Below are 18,832 nucleotides of genomic sequence, written 5' to 3' on the forward strand. Positions count from 1 at the left end.
TTTATATCTAAAGATATATAATAAAATTAATAATAAATTGTATTGAAAATTATAATACCTAACCTTATTAAAATATTGAATTTTATAACTTTTACTAAAAAGTTCTTATATATAAATGTTTATTGTGTATTTTTAAATATATATTAAATAATATAATTTAAATTATTGTTTCTAGAATATTAATTAAGAAATTAACTAGTTTTTTTAATTAATGATATAAATAACTAAGTATTTGCCTCAAATTATTGGTGACATTGACGGAACTTGACGACAATTATTTTTGAAAGAAGAAACAGATGTAAAGCAAGACTCTTTCTTTATTTTAAATTAATTTTCACTTGCATTGTCTCATTCTAAAACAATAATTGTTATTTAATTCATAGATCTCATATATATGGGTGGAGATGAACAAAGGAGTGAGACCTATAACATCAAATAATGGTGTCAGTGTGGTGTTAAAAATGTCATGACAAGTGCAAAGAAAATAACAGTCTTTCGTATATATGAAGCTATATGCAAAAGCGATTGTTCAAGCATATTTAAACTTAATTAAACCATTTTGTTATTGAAATAATATCAAATTATCATTTCATAAAAACATGTGCAAAATATATATTTTCATATAAATATATGCTTTATTTTTTAGTATTTTTTAATAAAAAAAAATCCACCCACCAATTATTTTCACTAAGATTGGAATTTTAATTCTCTCCAAAGTGTTCAGCTCAATTGTTGGTGAACTTAAGTTTAACCTTATAAAGAGTATGCCAAACCAGGGATTACAAATTTCAGTAAGATAAGCATAAAAAAAAAAAAAGACACTTTTTTTATTTAATATAAAATTAGCATTAGGTAACCAGCATGTTGTCATTATTAAGTGCTGCCAAACTAACAGAAAAGCATAAGGCATTAGATTGCAAAAATGGGTAACGGCTGGACTGATAATGTGGTCCACAGTGAAATGTTTCATGTTCTGCAGTGTCTAGTGTTTGTTATGTGTCAACACATGAAAGTTGAATGCATGCCATGGAAAATCAGAAAGTGGTAGAGTGAAAAGATAGTTGATTCATTTGAATTGAATGATGGCAGAAGCAGCTTCTTGGTCCTAGAAGTCTTATTCAAAACCTCTCGTGTCTTTATTTATCCAAGTGATCTCTCTCTCTATCCATTGGAAGAGGAGATGGCACCAAAACCAGTTGCCCATTCCTATCTACTCCTTTTAATCTTGTTTCTTGTCATCCAACTTTCTGAGCAGTTAGAGTTTTCTCAGTCTCAGACACTTCTCAAAGTTGAACAACTTCTTGGCTATCCATCAGCACTAGGAAGCTTCAGCAGCACCACAGATTTTTGCAACATTGAACCTACCCAATATTTGACACTAGTCTGCTACGAGGACAGCTTGACACAGCTGCATGTTGTTGGCAACAATGTGTTTACCTCATTGCCTCAAAATTTTTCATCAGACACTCTATTTGCCACACTAGGTAGTCTATCAAGCTTGAAAGTCCTCTCTTTGGTTTCTTTGGGTCTCTGGGGGTCTCTACCTGAAAGCATTGCTCAGTTATCTTCATTGGAAATACTTAACATTAGTTCAAATCACTTCAATGGAGCTATTCCAGCTCAACTTTCACTTCTGAGGAACCTACAGTCAGTGGTACTTGATGATAACAACTTCAATGGTCAAATTCCAAACTGGATAGGGTCCCTTCAAGGTTTGGCTGTTCTAAGTATGAAGAACAACTGGCTTAGTGGGAACCTGCCAACTTCAGTGAATGCTCTTCATACCTTGAGAGTTTTAGATCTATCAAATAATCAGTTATCTGGGGAACTACCACATCTTCACCATTTGGAAAACCTTCAAGTACTTCACTTGGAAAACAACACATTTGGACCTCATTTTCCTTCTCTCCCCACCAAGTTAGTTTCTCTTGTGCTTAGAAATAACAGCTTCAGGCTTGGTGTCCCTTCTGATTTAAGCTCCTTCTATCAGCTCCAAAAGCTGGACCTCTCATTGAATGGTTTTGTGGGGCCATTTTCACCATCTTTATTGTCACTACCTTCCATCAATTACCTTGATATTTCTTCAAATAAATTCACTGGGATGCTTTACAATAACTTGTCATGCAATGATGATCTCCACTTTGTAAATTTATCTTCAAATCTTCTGAAAGGGGAACTTCCCACTTGTTTAGAACCAAAGACCAGGGTTGTTTTGTATGCCAGAAACTGCTTATCAAACAAGAACCAAGATCAGCACCCTTCAGATTTCTGCAGCAATGAGGCATTGGCAGTGAGAATTATACCTCATCAACAGAAGCACAAGAGAACAACTGGTAAAGCAGTGCTTGTGTCTAGTATGGGAGGTGTTGTTGGTGGAGTGTTGATTTTGGGAGTGGTTGTTTTGGTTGTTAGCAGAGTTCATAAGAAAGAAGTTGTGAAGACACCCTCAAGGTCCACATTGGAGCATGTCACCAACCAGGTAAAAGAGGAGGATGAAGTGAAAACTACTGCAAGGTCCATAATGGAGCACATCATCAAAAGGGTTCCTGATAAACATGCTGTGAAAATACTAACAAGATCCATTAAGGAGCATGTCATGAGCCGAGTGAACAACAAATATAGTGTGAAGACACCTGCAAGGTCCATAATAGAACATGTATCATCAGCAAACACAGCAAAACTACTCACAGATGCAAGTAAATCCACAAATACTCTGATTGGTTCATTAATTTTTAGTTTTGAAAAACGATATTATTTTGTTTCAAGCTTTTAGTTAAAGGATTAAACACAACATTCTGGGAGTGTGTTTTACTGTCTGGCTATAGATGTATCAATGTATACCAAAAGTTTTGAATTTAGAGTTGGAGAAAATTCTTATTTTATTGCTACAATAGATTGGATCACATCTTTTCTGCTGAAGTGCAGAATATATCATACAGATCAGGGAACTAGAGCATGTGATTCACAAACTATTTTTTCTATTAATTATTACTGGTCACATATTGTCCCTTTATATTCTTTGTTTGTAGGGTATATATCAGAAACAATGAAGATGGGAGCCAGCCTTCCTGCTTATAGGACCTTTGCTTTGGACGAACTTAAGGAAGCTACAAATAATTTTGATGAATCATATTTCATAAGTGAAGGCCCACATGGTCAGGTATGCACTAGAAGTTATTAATATTGATGGAATCATATTTACCTACCACATATTTTGACACCCTAACCTATGGACTACAATTTTGTGATGATTCCCACTAGACTCTACAAATTCCATTGTAGGACAAATATGTCAATAATCTGGACATCACATAAGTGCATGTTAGCAAAAATTTGAGCGCTTCATATTGCTTTAAATGAATAAGAACAAAGCTTGATAATTACATAGTCCACCATGGCTATATAATGTCTTTACATGTGGTACATTTGAATTCTAGCATGGATTCTGCTGGAAATTATATTTACTGAGTGGCTAGTTATCTATCCCTAGAATAGGATAACTTACAGGAATCCATATGCAAAACTTAAGTTCTGCAATAGGCACCAAGCAGCAATCGACACATATTCTAGGGTTCTTTAATACTCACATTTGCTAATTACATTATATTTTGCCTTTGTTATAACTCAATAGTTTTTTATTGTTTAGGTTCAGTAGTTCACCCTGCTGATTATGAATATAATTCTTTGAATAGTTGTTCTCCATTATCCCTGTGACTTGCAGAATTAATTTATTTTAACTATAATGGCAGATATATAAAGGGGTGCTCTCTGATGGAATGAATATTGCTATTAGGAGTTTGAAAATAAGAAAGAGACACAGTCCTCAGTCCTATATGCACCAGGTTGAGTTGATTTCGAAGCTTAGGCATTCACACTTGGTGAGTGCTCTTGGGCATTCTTTTGAGTGCAACCAGGATGATTCATGTGTAAACACTATCCATCTCATATTTGAGTTTGTTCCAAACAGAAGTTTAAGAAGCTATGTCTCTGGTAAGAAAAAAATTTCATCTCAATCTTCCTTCTAATGTTCTGATGTACTGTAAAGTAAAAAATTTTATACAATGAAATTCAAGTCCTTGCTAGGCCTGTTTGTTTTAACAGAACGTTTTCTGTTTTGATTTCCTATTTTTACGAATAATTACAAAATTATTACATTGTTTTCATTTTATTTCTTGTTTTCAAATATTAGTTAGAAAATGAATCTTTGAAGACGTTTTTCCAAACTAAATAGTACCTAAGCTGTTCTCATTTTCACTATTTTCTCTAACATTTACTTTCAATAGGATCTTCTGGGGAAAAGCTTTCTTGGACTCAGAGAATAGCAGCTGCAATTGGAGTGGCGAAAGGCATTCAATTTTTGCACACAGGGATAGTGCCTGGACTATACCTAAATAATTTGAAGATAACAGATATTCTTTTGGATAGCAATCATAATGTTAAAATAAGCAGTTATAATCTGCCACTCTCTTCTGAAAATAAAAGAATGGTAAATGGATAAAATGATTAAATCTCTGTTTATATGCTCTTACTGATTGTATATCTGTACATCTTCACTTGTCTTTTTAATTTTTCTCTGCATAATTCTTTTCTTTAAAATTTTCAGGGTAGCAATGGAACATCCCCTGGATTAAAAGGAAATGTCCAAGCAAGGTAAAAGAATATTAATTCCTTATAATAACATATAACCTAGTCTTACTACTAAGAAAGTATGAATTGTCATTAAAATTTCAATAACCTAGTCTTACTCCCATTGAATGAAATTTGAGGATGATATTTTTCGCTAAGATGTTATTTTTTAATTGGAGGGTGAAGGAAGAGGACAAGAAATGAGGACAACTACTTGAATATCAATAACTTGCTCTTTATTATGTGTGAAATTGATGTCAAACCCACTAAATTACAAGTCTCACGTGAATTTTACCCAATAATAAGTATGTTGAAAAGAGTGTGTTGCTAGCATTTTTCCAACAGTCAAAATTTGTTGTTTATTCTTATAAACAATAGATCATCTCTCTAGAGTGCCTCATGACATTCATTTTAGCATATGCTTTCTGTTGAAAGTTGAAAAAAATATGCCACTTGTTGCAGAGATAAGTAAGAATTACAGTAATCCTTCCTTAACTTCCACCCCTCAGTTAAATCTCAATAATTCATATATCTTCGCTTCTTCTAATGCTAACCACATTTTGGTATTTCTATTGTGGAAAAAAAAATGTTGGTAAAACACATGATTTGATAAACTATCTTCAATGGCCTAACTTTTTGATCCTGGATCTGAAAGGTTGAAAATGTCCACAATCATTTGGACAAGTTAAGAACCTTTTTTGTTTTCCATAGTCTTGTACAATGGATGTCTTGTTGATCGCCTATAATAATTTAATTTATCATTTGTGGTACTAATTGAAGTGATTGCATTAATTATTTCTGCAGGATAAAGGATGCAGACAAGAATGATATCTATGATATTGGAGTAATCTTGCTAGAAATCATTCTGGGACGACCAATAATGTTCCACAATGAAGTTGGAACATTAAAGGATCTTGTGAGTATTACCTTCTAATTTCAGACTTAAAGCTTTTAGAATAAAATGTGATTTAAGTTTCCCAATTTGACATTTAAGAATACCTTTTATTTGTCAAAAAAATACTGGGCAGTATAACATAAAAAAATGTACTTTATTTGATTTTTAATGTGAAGAACAGGAGAAAATGTTGTATACTACTTGTATACAATTATAAACATGTCAAACTGGTGAAAGCATAAACCCAACTTTGTTGTGTTAAGCACAAGAGTTAATAAAATAACACCTAATTCTTACAATATTGTGTGTTCTTATGCAGTTACATGTCAGCATCAAAACTGATGATATAGCTAGGAGGAGTATTGTTGATCCAGTAGTTCATAAGGAGTGTTCAGATGAATCATTAATGACAATGATGGATATATGTGTAAGGTGTCTCTCTAGTGAACCAAATGAAAGGCCTTCTGTGGAAGATATTCTCTGGAATTTGCAGTTTGCAGCACAAGTTCAGAATTCATGGAGAAGAGACTCAAATGATCACAGAGAATCACCTGCATCATCTTCTAAGGAGACATAAGATTTATATGAAGTTTCCAAAAACTAATAGGATGTATGCTACCATGTACAAAAGTCAAATTCTAGATAGGTCGCGTGAGATTGTTTCAATTTTATGATATTAGAAGTTAATGAACGTGTGCCAACATATTTGGCTTTTGTTTATACCGTGAACATCTAATTTTGTCTGCGTGATTTTTGTCGATTAATTTGTTAAAAATAAAAAATAAAAAATTTAAATAATTTCAGTATTTAATTCATTGTTCATTAAAATAGTAGCTTAATTTTAATAGCGGTAAATAATGATAAATATATATATAATATATCAAAAGACTCATTGACGTATTGATATTTTGGCTTAATTTTTAATTTTAAAAGGAAGTTGATCTAGAAATGGACACTACTACTAATAATTAAAGTCCTTTTTTAGTAGGTCAAGAAATATTTTCTCTTAATTTCAGTAGCAACATTTACTATTTTTATTTTTAATTTAAGTTCTTATTAACTCTATTTACTCAAGGGCATGAAAAAAATCTTGCACACTTTCTCGCCCTTGCTCTGATCTGCTGATTTTTCTGGAAACGGACTTACTGAAGCCTCTTCTCGGTTAGCAGGTCATACGGGAACGAAATATGACAGTTTTTACACTAGTAGGTTAATATAATCTTTAAATATTATAAATATTAATAATAAAGTATCAATTTTTTTTAAAAAAAAAGTGAAATAATCTATAACTTTACTAAAAAGTATTACTATTTTATTAAAAAATAGTCTAACTAATATTTAAAGTATAATTAACTATATCTTAAATCATTAGTTTCATCAAAGTTATATACATATATTAGTGTAATTGTTTTAAGTATAATTGTTATATTTATGGTATTTAGTATTTTAAAAAGATAAATTTTTTAGTATCTTAAGTATGTTCCTTTTAAATAAATAAATATTGTTCATTTATGTTTAGATAATATTTGATATTATTTTTATTATAATTTTTTATAAAATAATTCTTTTACATCAACTATTAATTAAAAAAGAATAAATAAAATGGTTGTCAACGAGACTTGATGCTTTTTTTTTTCTAAAACAGTTCTGTTTTTTATATTCATGTCATAAAATTAGACTATAATAACTTTTGACTCAATATTAGATCTCAAAGATAACTTTTAGCTTTTCAAAAAGATTTTTCTTTTTGTCTCTTGGTTGTTTCATCTTGTTTCCTAAACAATATCTTATATTTGAAAGGGTCTACTTTTAGTAACATCTTCTACAAGAAAAAAACATTTGTTAAGTAGAATTATTGGTATTTCTAGTAAACTTACAATTGGTGACAATCATTTTCTTAGCAACCTGATGAAATCCCTCTGACAAGAGTATAACCAAGTTTTGAATCATAAGAAAACCTATTGGTATCATCATTATAGGATAAAGTGGGCTAGCTAGCTTAGGTGATAGAAATACAAATTTCTTTCATAGAGTTATTATTTTTGTAGGCATGAAAATGTTATTGAAGCCCTAAAAGATGAGGATGGAGAGTCGGAGTTTAGTCCTTCCAAGCTTAAACAAATGGACCTATAATTTTTTGAAGATATTTACTATGACTCATCCTGCTCTGAGTTTGGATTGTACTCATAATTTTTTTCTTGTCCTAAGAGAGTCTAATAACCAGAGATTTTTCTATGTTCCTTCTATTGAAGAATTCAAGACCTTTTTGTTCAATATTAGGAACTTTGAGTCCCCTAGTCTTGATGGAATCTATGCACTTTTTCTTTAAAAATCAATGATATTTTTTAACTCTTTTCATATATAATTTTGTCTTTGATGTGTTTCATAATCCCTCTAAAATTGTTGTTGTAAATGATATTGCAATCACATTTATCCCAAAATCTAATAACCTTGAGTTAATTAAAATTTTCATGTCAATTTCATTATGTAATGTAAGTTGCAAAATAGTTACAAAATTGTTAGCTAATAAATTACGAGAGTTTCTACCTCATTTAATCTCAACTAATCAATCAATCTTTATTCCTAGCAAATAGGGTATTAATAAAGCTATTATATTGTAAGAATTAGTTCATTCTTTCTAGAATCTTAAGGGTAAATCTAATTTTATAATCATTAAGTTGATTTAGATTAGTCTTATAATAGACTTAGGTGAAATTTTATAATTAACACTCTCCATAAGATAGGTTTGGATTCTAGTATGATAAGCCTAATTCACCACTGCATCTCATCGTATTCTATGTCCAATAATTGGAATAATAGTTTTGACTACTCATATTCGGACTATGCTAGATGTGTAGACTCAAGGAAATCGACCTTTGGCTACATCTTCTTGTTAGCTGGAGGTGCGATTTCATGGAAGAGCGGAAAGGAGTCCATTATTGCTATGTCTACCATGGAAGCAGAATTTGTGGCATGCTTTGAAGCCACTATTCATGTTTTGTGGCTGCGGAACTTTGTCTTAGGGCTTGATATTGTTGATAATATAGAAAAGCCGCTGAGAATGTACTGTGATAATTTCGCAACCATCTTCTTCTCTAAGAATAATAAGTATTCAAAGGGAGCAAAGCATATGCACTTAAAATACTTATCAGTGAAAGAAGAAGTGCGGAAACAGAAAGTGTCTATTGAGCATATAGGTACTGATTTAATGATAGCAGATCCGCTAACTAAGGGATTGCTCCCTAAAACATTTTCTGGCCATGTTGGTAGAATGGGCATTATAGACAAGTCCTTGTTAGCATGATTGTGTGATTCACATATATGTGTATAGATTATTTTGCTCATATTATTGTATACATTTTGGGAATTCAATAAAAGTATTATTTTTGTTTGTTTACTTGTTATCTGAATTGTGTTAATGTACATGTATGGTTTGAGTTTGATAACAGGTTGAGTGTTAAAAACACATCAGAGTTACAGTCTGTAGTATGACGGATTAAAGCTATTTTGATTTTGGGTTGGTTCTGTGATACTTGGAAGGAATCATGTCGTCAAATGACTTGTGACCACCATGATCCGATCAACTTAAATCATTAAAAGATGATGACTTGATATTATCAATGATATGCGCACTTACAGCTCATTGAATCTTCAAGTCGTCACATAGGCCAAGTGGAAGATTGTTAGATTATTTTAATAATCTTATTATAGTGGCCTATGTAACTTATAGCATGACTCTAATTAATGATTTAATGTGATGGTGGTTAAATATAAAATATAGAGTCATTGAGGGTATAATTGTAAATACAATTATAAGGAAACCCTTCCATCTTCTTTCAAATAAATTAAAGAGCGGTTACCAAATGTAGGTTACTACATTCCCTATTTTTCACTTTCACAGTCTCTGAGTGAGCGAACGGTAAACGTGTAAAGAAACTTTCTCTCAACCATCCGAGAGGAACTGAAAGAGGAAGAAAGAGTTGAGAAAAATACAAAGGAATCAACAACATCAAAGAGAGAGGTAACATCAAAGAATAATAAATTCATATTAGTGCTCTCTAAACCCTTAATTGTGTGAGAACCATATATTGTGTTGTGAAAGCAACGTAATTTAAGATCTCAAAAGAGAAAATGTAATTTCATAATAGTCATTGCATAATAGAAATTACATAATGGATTAAAAAAAATTCAAACACTTTATGTCTAGATTAGTTTGAGCGTGGAAAGGTGAGACGAATTCCACCTCTTACGGGGTAATTAAAATTGAATGTAGATAGGGCAGTTTCCAGATTCAGTAGGGATGTTGCTTGTGAATGACTAATTTGTGATAATCATGACAAATTCATTGTTGGTTTTAATAGCAGTCCTTGTCCTTTCTCTCCTATAACTACTAAACTTGGGGCATTTATCTGGCTGTCCAATTAGTAGCTAACTATAATGTGAAGATTAAATGGATTGAAAGTAATTTCAAAGAGGTAATTGCCCTTATTATGAATGTCCAACAACCTTCTCATTCTTTGTTTCCCTTAAACTTTGATTAAATTTCATATTTAGGAGAAGAGAGAAGGAGAAGGGAGGAATAAGTGATTACTGATTCTTATTTGAAAGTTAATTAAAGAAGAGTTAAGGATTTTTTTCTAAACCTTTCTAACTTTATTTTTATGAGTTTTTTCATTTTAGAGAGTTTTAGTGACTCGAAGTGAGAGTTTATCATTCATATTTCTATTTGTTAAATTAAATATTTAAAATGGTCTAAAATAAAATAATAAAAAAATAAAATAAAAATTTAAAAAATGTTAGTTTTTAGAGTGAAATTTTTTTTAAATTGTAAAAAATAAAAATAGAAATTTAAAATATTAGTTTTTAGAGAGAGAAAATATTTAATTTTTATATTTTAAAAGAAAAGACAAAAAAATATATAAGTAAATAATATAAAAAGATAATAATATTATTTATATGATAATCTCTCTATTATATTTTTCTCTCAATATTAAATATTCAAATAAGGGAGAAGTTTAACCCTCTTAAACCTTTTAAACCACTTTCTTCTTTTTACTTCCAAACTTCCAAACAAAACCTTAATTTATAAAATTAGAGAAGTTTTAAAAATTATTAGTTTTATTAAATTTGTGCATATAGTAAAAAAAACAAAATAATGTACAAACTATTTAGTTAAAATAGGCCTAGATTTTCTATCTCCTAGTTCTCAATTTTATATTTCTCTCATTCTCTCTCTCTCTCCATTTTTAAGTATGGATGGTTAGTAGTTTGTAACTTTCTATGCCTATTACTTAGGTCTCTGATTGTCTTGGATTGTTAAAGCTTTCTTGCAGAAAAAATAAAAAATCATAGTTTATCATTAATTTGATATAGGTTAACCTCTTCTAGTATATTTAACCTTTGTTTCTAACATTTTTTTATTGCAAAAAAAAAAGAACTCTTTTTAAATCTCTCAATTAGTGAATCAAATGACATGAATCTAATTAAATAATAAATAATATTCTTTAAATGAAAAATATATATGGTTCACATCATTTACTGGATAAATGAATTGGGGAGGCTTCTCCACTTGTGCATGAGTTGAAAACTAGTCTGGTCTGAGCAAAAATGAAGTGATTATGTTGTTTTATATTTTTCATATTGCAATTTATACACCAGGTATTAAACATCAACTCATCATTTAATACAAATTTTCTGATCTCAACTACCAGATTAGTATATATAAAATAAAAAAAACAATTAAGCTAAAGAAATATATTATTTTACCAAACAGACTTCTGATTTGCTTTAAGTTACTTATTTAATTTCGTTAGATGAAAACAAAAATCAAATAAATTTTCAATTTTCAATCAAAACTATTCTAAATTGCTAAAAATAAATAAATAAATAAACTAACCGATAACCAAAAAGGAACCTTTTATTATACATCTTAATTTGATTTTCATTTCTCTTATTTTATACCAAACCATAAATATATGAAATTTATATTATTTTTTATCCTAACTCATGATATAATTTTCAGAAAAATTAAGATTATTTTACCTTGTGATTTATATATATTCAGTTGTTTCAAAGAAAACTTGTTATTTTATTTAAATGTAATATTTAGATCTCATTTCTAACATTTTCAACCATGCTTGATAAAAAATATATTTCATAGTTTTCTGTTGATACTCTACTATCAGGAGAAAAATATAATATGTATTTTAATTAATTTATATATCAAAACTTTTATACTCAAAATTTAAAATAAGGTTCTTCTCCCTCTTGCTATGGACCTTTTTTTTTCATTCTAAATATAGAACATAACTATCTAATTGTCGCACGCAAAGATTAATGTACATAAGTAATCTACAAAATCTACCACTTAATTAAATTAAATTTAAACATGTATTAATATTTTAAAGAAAGAAAATGTATATTACATGAGCAGTTAGTAATAATAATAGTAATAAGTTTGATACAATTGATAAATAAATAACTGTGACTCCTTAATCAAGAACTCTGAAGTCATATTTTACATCAGGAATACCCTCACCCAACCTACTCATTTTTTCACCTTGCAATCATTCATGCCTATCGTTTTCATCCATGGCATACGCCTTGTCATTAAGGTAGAACGGAGAACTTAGAGAACATAAATCGAAAGCACCCACTATGGTATTCAAACGATCATATCAAGCTATACTAAATAAACTAATATTTATATCGAGTCATCATTCTACTAATCACTGATTAACGTAATAGATATTCCGTATGCAAAAATAAGTTATAAAATGTTAAAAATTAGAAATTAGATTAAGTATTTTGCAATATATATTTTAAAAAATAATACATACATTCAATAAACAACTTAATTAAATATTTTTTAATTATTTTTTTCATACAAAGACTTGTGCCAAAAATTATATCATTAAATTTATTAAAATAAGTTAAAGAAAATATTTAATAAACTACACCAACAAATTTATTAAAATAAACTAAAAAGAATTAAGTTATATAAGCTTTCCATAAGTTATTTTAAACATCTCACGTATAAAATAAGCTCTTTTACATTTTTATTTCTCTACTATAATCAATATTAATTCTTACATTTTCTTAATAAATTTTTTGCTTGAATTTAAAATTTTTAATTACATAATTTCAAGAAAAGCAATTAATGAATGTTTTCATAATAAAAAAAATATTTTGTCGACACAAATAATATTCAACGAATCCATTACATCTTTATCAAAACAATTAATGTTATTTCCCTTTTTCCTTTGACTGGATATCCCGACATAGTTATAGCACTAAACCTTAGCTGAGAACCATAGATAGTAAGGTGACAATTCCAAGATTGTATCATTGTAAAGTTTTGTTTATAATGTAGATATGTTTGAACGAGTTAATTCAAAATAAATTACATCACTTAAACTTCTATTATTTTAAAACATTGTTCGGATAAATAATTAAATTTATTTCATTTTAAATATTTTTATTTAAATAAAGTAATTAAATTAATTGCACTTTTTAAAAAAATAAAATTATTACTATATTTAACCAAATTAATTAAAAATATGAAATTTAAAATATTAAAATAACCATAACTAAATAAAAATACGAATACGACACGCATTAAATAAAAAAAAGTAATTTTAAATTCTCTCTTTTATTAAAATTTAAAATTCTTTAATTTTAATCTATTAAAAATATCCCCTTAAATTCTTAGAATTTTAAATTCAATATCCAAACAGCAAATTTTAACCTAAAAAATTATAAATTCTTTCAAAAATTAAATTACTCGCTTAAAACATCTCATTCAAAACACTCAAGTTTTACAGGCTTTGAACTCCATGCTAATGATATAAGGTATTAGGTGCCAAACTTGCCAAGACTCATTGAACTACCTTCTTTTGTCAAAAGACGGGCCACTTAATGCTGGCATATCACCCACGTCCACCGGAAAAAAGTTCAATCCCATTCTAAATTCATCCCTATTTGCAAGTAACAGCAAATTTGGATAGCTATATAATATATATGGCACAAATGGAAGAGGGCGAAAGGTAGGAGATCTAATACTCAAGAAGAGGAAAAAAAAAAAGGAAGATTCAATATATCATTGATGATACAGGCTTGACATCCGGAACATCATCAAGAATAAAAGGTCCAAGCTTACCAGTCCTGAATAGAGTAAGGAACTTCTTGGATACCATTAACCGCGCTTCTGAAGCCTTGTGAGGTATCTTCAATGCCTTCTGTAGTGCACCAAATTGCAGGTCAATAAGGCTCTCTAAGTCATTCTCATCTTCTACATTACCATTAAATTCTGTGAGAGTTGAATAGAGCGCATGCTGAACTTCCATTACAAGATCCTATCATAGAACAAGAATAAAAGTAAAGAAAAAAAAATGTGAGAAGCGTAGATAAGTTCCTTCATAATAAACTGCAACATGAAATGTGTGAGAAAGTTTAATAAAACCCTCATTGGTAAATTAAAATGGAAGACAATAGAACTAAAGAAAGAAGACAGCCAGCCCTTCTAAAAAACACATCAATTTTTTTTGCGATTCTAGACAAAATTAAGAACATCTAAATCAACTTTACCAAATGAGATGCCTGATCAGTTGTCGGTGGATAACTTCCCAAACACAAGTAAAAAAAGAAAGGTTTAACTATGTTTTTGGATTCTTAAAAAACATAAAAATTTGATTTTGGTCCCAATAAAATTATTTTTCCTTACATTTTAAAAAATTATTGGTTTTGGACTCTCACCAATGTGAATTCATGAAAAATTGATACGAGTTTAGTTAGTCATGTCATGATTTAATAGGGACCAAAAAAAAAAGAAAATAATCTTTTAGAGACTAAAATCAAAATTTAATATATTTTGAGAAACTAAAAACATTTAACCCAAGAAAAAAAAAGTACTACGAAGCATTTGTAGTAATGAATGTTTTATTATTTCTCTACCATAAGCACCAGACAGTTTTCCAAATACGTCAAACAAGGAAACAATCCTATTCATTAAAGACAATGACAGATCAAATCAGGAATGAAGGCCTTTTCATACTCCTCCAAGTGAGCAACGGGCACTACAGGTACTAGTTTCATGGTGACTAGGTTGAACCTGCTTCCCCTCCCACCTCTGGCAGACTGCAAGAACAAAAGTTAAAGGGCACAATTGCCCTACAGAGAAATTCCCTAGTTTTAGAACAGAGGTGAAAAGGCTTTCATTCGAGAAAAGGAAGCATGGGGGAGAGTGCAACTATACAAAAGCTGCTTTAAGCAATCACCTTATATTAGAGGAAACATGGAAATAACAAGGGAAGTGCTGGACTTTGCTACAGACATGGCAGGAATCCCTAGCCCTCGCATTCAATAAGGGAAGGCAACCCTGATACTATAATAATTAGTGGACTGCTCATCGCATTGATTGTGGATCACAATGCTGTAAAACAATTTTATTTTTCACTTTCAATAGATTTAATTAAAAATCACAAAGTAATAACCAACTCCATTCAAGGCAACAATAAATGATGAAATAACTCGGGCTACAATCAAATGTCATTGTCAAAACATCTAAAGCACAGATTCTCAATCAAATGGGTTTAAAACAATTTGGAAGTGTAATATAATTTGGACTTTATCAGCCAAGTTGTAAAAGTAGTTAAAAGCATCATATACCGTTACACAGAGAAGATAAACTAAAGAAGAATGCTACTTGTTACCTCAACATATACCAAGTCAGATCTATTTGGTAAATTTCTTCTCTTTGGCTTAAGATTTTTCAGACTATATTCATGATTTTCCGCAGCTTCATATTCAATCCCATTTATTCTCCTGTTATTTAGGTGCTTCCAGTGAAGTGGCGTCCCCCGGGTATCCAAAACTGCCAATAAGTACTGAGCAATACGCTCCTCACCCACTACTGAATCTTTCACTGACCCTGTCAATGCAACAACCAAGTTTACATGAAAAACTATACCTGGACATTTGCTACAAAGGATATCACATTCAGAAACCCAACAAGATGCAAATGCCCCATCCAGACCCCTTAAGGTAATTTAAATACCCCATACTCAAAAAGGAGCTTGTGAGAAAATGAAAATGCCCCTCTCAAGAGAGGTTTATTGAACTAGAGTGCCCTTAATAAATGCCAATTTACATTCAAGAATCAAGAGTAAGAAGTTATAAAGTGTTTTTCCATTTCACAAATGCAAGTAATATTCACAGTTTCACACACTGTATCAGCTTTGTGCTTATGTTATAACGATGATAATTGAGAACATCGGTAGTTATTAAAGGACTGCTTGCTTTATATCAACAATCAACTCCCCCCCACCATGCAAACGTTCCAATATAAAATTTGTGATTAATATTAATTTGGGGATACATCACAATGACAGTCAAAGGTTCAAATCAATTTTATCTAACTTTAGAACAAAGGGCCGCCATTATAGAAGAAATGAAATTCAGCTTTTTTTTAATGTAGATAAAATATCAGCTAGGCAATAAGACAAAATTCATCAATTTGAATAGCGAACTATCCTCCTATTCCTATTACTTTGTCCACAAAAGAAAATGGGAAATAAGGAGCAAGGATATTGATTGCATAATATGCAAGTAATTTAAACAGAATCAACCCATAAAAAGGGACTGCAAGAGTTCAGCAATCAACAAACAACTTTTACATCCTGCATGAAGCATCTATTTGAAGACATCAACTGCAACTTCAAAAACCAAATCAACAGAAAGGGGAATAGATCATCACTGTAAATGCTGTTAGATCCATTTCTATGGAATAAAACACCAAATTAAAAAATTCAAATTCTAACCTTGCAAGTTTATAAAATGCAAACAAAAAATAGTAAACAGAGAATGTGTTTGTATGCAAAAGACGTTAACAATTGAGAGACAACACAAATTATAAACAGTATTAGAGAAATTACGTATTTTATAAATTTCAACATTTTCCTTATGTCAACTTTTAAAAAGGTTGGCTCACCAAGACATCATGTGAAGTCTCACTCATGATATAGTACCTGCAAGAGCCAGCTTTAACCCTGTCTCTATGTCTGAGATACTAGGAACCAGAACCCCTGGGGTATCTAGGACATATATGCTCGGTTTATGTGCTATCTGAAACATCAGGTCAAAGTCAGAGTTTAGCTATGGGATAGAATAAGCATTGTTTTTCTTCTCCCTTCTCTTTTGCAAACAAAATTTCATTTATGTGCTAATAAATATTCAAGCAACTGCACAAATTTGCCGGCATTGGAATAACTAGAAAATAACCTCTGATGCATATCCAAATGTAACGAAAACAACAAACTGTTTGCAAAACACAGTTACCATATTTGCAATACTTTCCAGAAAGGATAAGCATTGTGCAGTACAATACATTGCCAAATACACAATTCATTGGGGGTATACATAGTAGGTATGGTATTTGAGTTTGTTGTACATTATAATATTTTTGATTGGTCCCCCTCGTTTGAAAACATCTGTTCTTACTTTTATACAAATATTTTACTCAAATCATATATGCTCTTTAAAGTTAAAAACCCTTTCAATTTATTTGACCTAGTAATTTCCGAAGAACTTTAAACCATAAATTGAAATAGCAAGCTTTGTAAAACTAAAGCAATAACCTTGAATCCTGCAATGTCTTGAGTAACACCAGGCAGAGGACCCACAGCAGCACGCTTCCTCTTTTCCTGCACTATCAAACAATACGGCTTGGCCTCAAAATGAACATTCAACTGAATTGAAATCAGTCAAAACCCTTACCAGGAAATCGAGAGAGCGCAATTTGATGAATAGAGTTGATGAGAGCAGATTTGCCAACATTAGGAACCCCAACGACCATCACAAGTAGAGTAGGTTCTTTGCGAATCACCTCCTTCAATTTCACCTCCACCAGTTCTAGAAGCTTCTGAACCGAACTCTTGCTGTGAGCGTTTATAGGAACGCAATCCTGCTTGCACGTCTCAAAATAATGCCTCCATTTCTTCAAAAAAAAAAAAAAAAAAAGGATCAGACGACATAAATGAACAGGTAAACGACGAAGATGATGATATGGATAATATTGTTACATGCATGATGTTAGGGTTGGCCAAGTCCTTCTTATTGAGAGCGACGACGCGTCGTTTTCCGGAGAGGAGAGGCTGAAGAGTGGAGTTAGCGGAGGATAAGGGAATGCGAGCGTCTCTGACTTCGATGACGAGGTCGGAGAGTTTAAGGCGGTGACAGATGGCTCGTGTTGCTGCTGCCATGTGTCCGGGGAACCAGTTAATGGCTCCCCCGCCGGCGTTGAACGCCATGTCCCCCAAACCCAACCCTTTCTTCACCAATCCCTTCAACCCTGACATTCTCTTCTCTTTTTCTCCTCTCTTCAGTTCTGTCATCTACCAAGAAATGTAAAACCCCTCATTGGGTATACAAATTAACTTTTTCTTTTTTGATATCCAGTGTTAGAATTTAAATATAGGATTTATTTTAATCCATATAAAGCTATAAGAGAGTAAAGTAAATAAAAGAAAATGGATTAGGTTGTCCATTGCATGCTTATGAATTTATATCACACTTCATTTAAGTCAAATTTATTGATTAATTAATTAATTTTTTTTTCAAAAAGAACACGCTTAAAGGGATTTTGAAAAGCTTTTTTCAGTTAATAAATTAGTGCGTTTAATTTTTATGTGTATTTAATATAAAAATTCACATATTATTTCTATTAGTATGACTAGTTATAATTAAATAATAATTTTAAAATGTGTGTTTGTCTGTGTGTGATCAATAACAATAAGATATTAGATTAATTTTTGGGTCAAATTATATTTGATAAAGTCTAGTCGAGTTTCAAAAACAAAACTTTTATTAACAAATTAGACCCACACCTTATAGAGTATAAGGTGAATACAACATATAAAATTTTTATGTGATATAAAGATTCTAGTAACTTTTTTCTATTTTCAAAAATATATCTTAATGAATTTACTTTTGAATTTTGAATGTTATCTTTTGTAATATTATAATAAATATTATATTATGTTATTATACAGTGACAAAATGACTTAAGTAGAGGATGAACTATTATGTTGAACTATTTTCTATTTTTTTTTAAAATAACTAAAATTTTATCTTTTTACGCAGGATGGGTGAAATTGTCTCTGGAGTGGACAACGTATTATTGAATAAGCTTGCAACCAAAGCTTATAATGAGATTATCTTAGCATGGGGTCTCAAAGCTGATATAGAAAGGCTTCAAGAGGCTCTGAAAATTGAAGCATTTGAGATCCTTGATTTTCTATTTATTTTAAAAATAAC

The 18,832-nt window shown here is 30.6% G+C and overlaps 2 protein-coding genes across 2 annotated transcripts; one reads left to right on the forward strand and one right to left on the reverse strand.

Annotated features, from left to right (window-relative positions):
- The first annotated feature begins 1,180 nt into the window (after positions 1–1,180).
- LOC113866118 (probable inactive leucine-rich repeat receptor-like protein kinase At3g03770) lies at positions 1,181–6,156 on the forward strand. The gene is made up of 8 exons (XM_027501008.1): positions 1,181–2,451; positions 2,641–2,696; positions 3,030–3,160; positions 3,750–3,990; positions 4,284–4,486; positions 4,604–4,650; positions 5,431–5,542; positions 5,841–6,156. Exons 1-8 carry the CDS (start codon positions 1,181–1,183, stop codon positions 6,096–6,098), a joined length of 2,319 nt encoding a protein of 772 aa, XP_027356809.1. The 3' UTR covers positions 6,099–6,156.
- A 7,126-nt stretch (positions 6,157–13,282) lies between these two features.
- On the reverse strand, positions 13,283–17,962 carry LOC113865461 (short integuments 2, mitochondrial-like). The gene is made up of 6 exons (XM_027500034.1): positions 17,599–17,962; positions 17,294–17,513; positions 17,155–17,225; positions 16,546–16,642; positions 15,232–15,449; positions 13,283–13,875 (listed from the first exon to the last, which is right to left on the reverse strand). Exons 1-6 carry the CDS (start codon positions 17,908–17,910, stop codon positions 13,612–13,614), a joined length of 1,182 nt encoding a protein of 393 aa, XP_027355835.1. The 5' UTR covers positions 17,911–17,962; the 3' UTR covers positions 13,283–13,611.
- Between the last annotated feature and the right edge of the window lie 870 nt (positions 17,963–18,832).

This window comes from Abrus precatorius, unplaced genomic scaffold (assembly GCF_003935025.1).
Source record: "Abrus precatorius isolate BTA unplaced genomic scaffold, Abrus_2018 Scaffold4, whole genome shotgun sequence".
NCBI lineage: Eukaryota > Viridiplantae > Streptophyta > Magnoliopsida > Fabales > Fabaceae > Abrus > Abrus precatorius.

Bases quoted from the DNA above. Each gene is read 5' to 3' on its own strand.
- LOC113866118 (XM_027501008.1), top strand. From the start codon at position 1,181: ATGGCACCAAAACCAGTTGCCCATTCCTATCTACTCCTTTTAATCTTG. The intron at 3,991-4,283 runs GTAAGAAAAAAA...TACTTTCAATAG, and splicing joins TTTAAGAAGCTATGTCTCTG to GATCTTCTGGGGAAAAGCTT. The intron at 4,651-5,430 runs GTAAAAGAATAT...TTATTTCTGCAG, and splicing joins AAAGGAAATGTCCAAGCAAG to GATAAAGGATGCAGACAAGA.
- LOC113865461 (XM_027500034.1), bottom strand. From the start codon at position 17,910: ATGACAGAACTGAAGAGAGGAGAAAAAGAGAAGAGAATGTCAGGGTTG. The intron at 15,450-16,545 runs GTACTATATCAT...TTGCATTGACAG, and splicing joins GTTAAAGCTGGCTCTTGCAG to GGTCAGTGAAAGATTCAGTA. The intron at 13,876-15,231 runs GTAACAAGTAGC...GTTCTATGATAG, and splicing joins CTGACTTGGTATATGTTGAG to GATCTTGTAATGGAAGTTCA.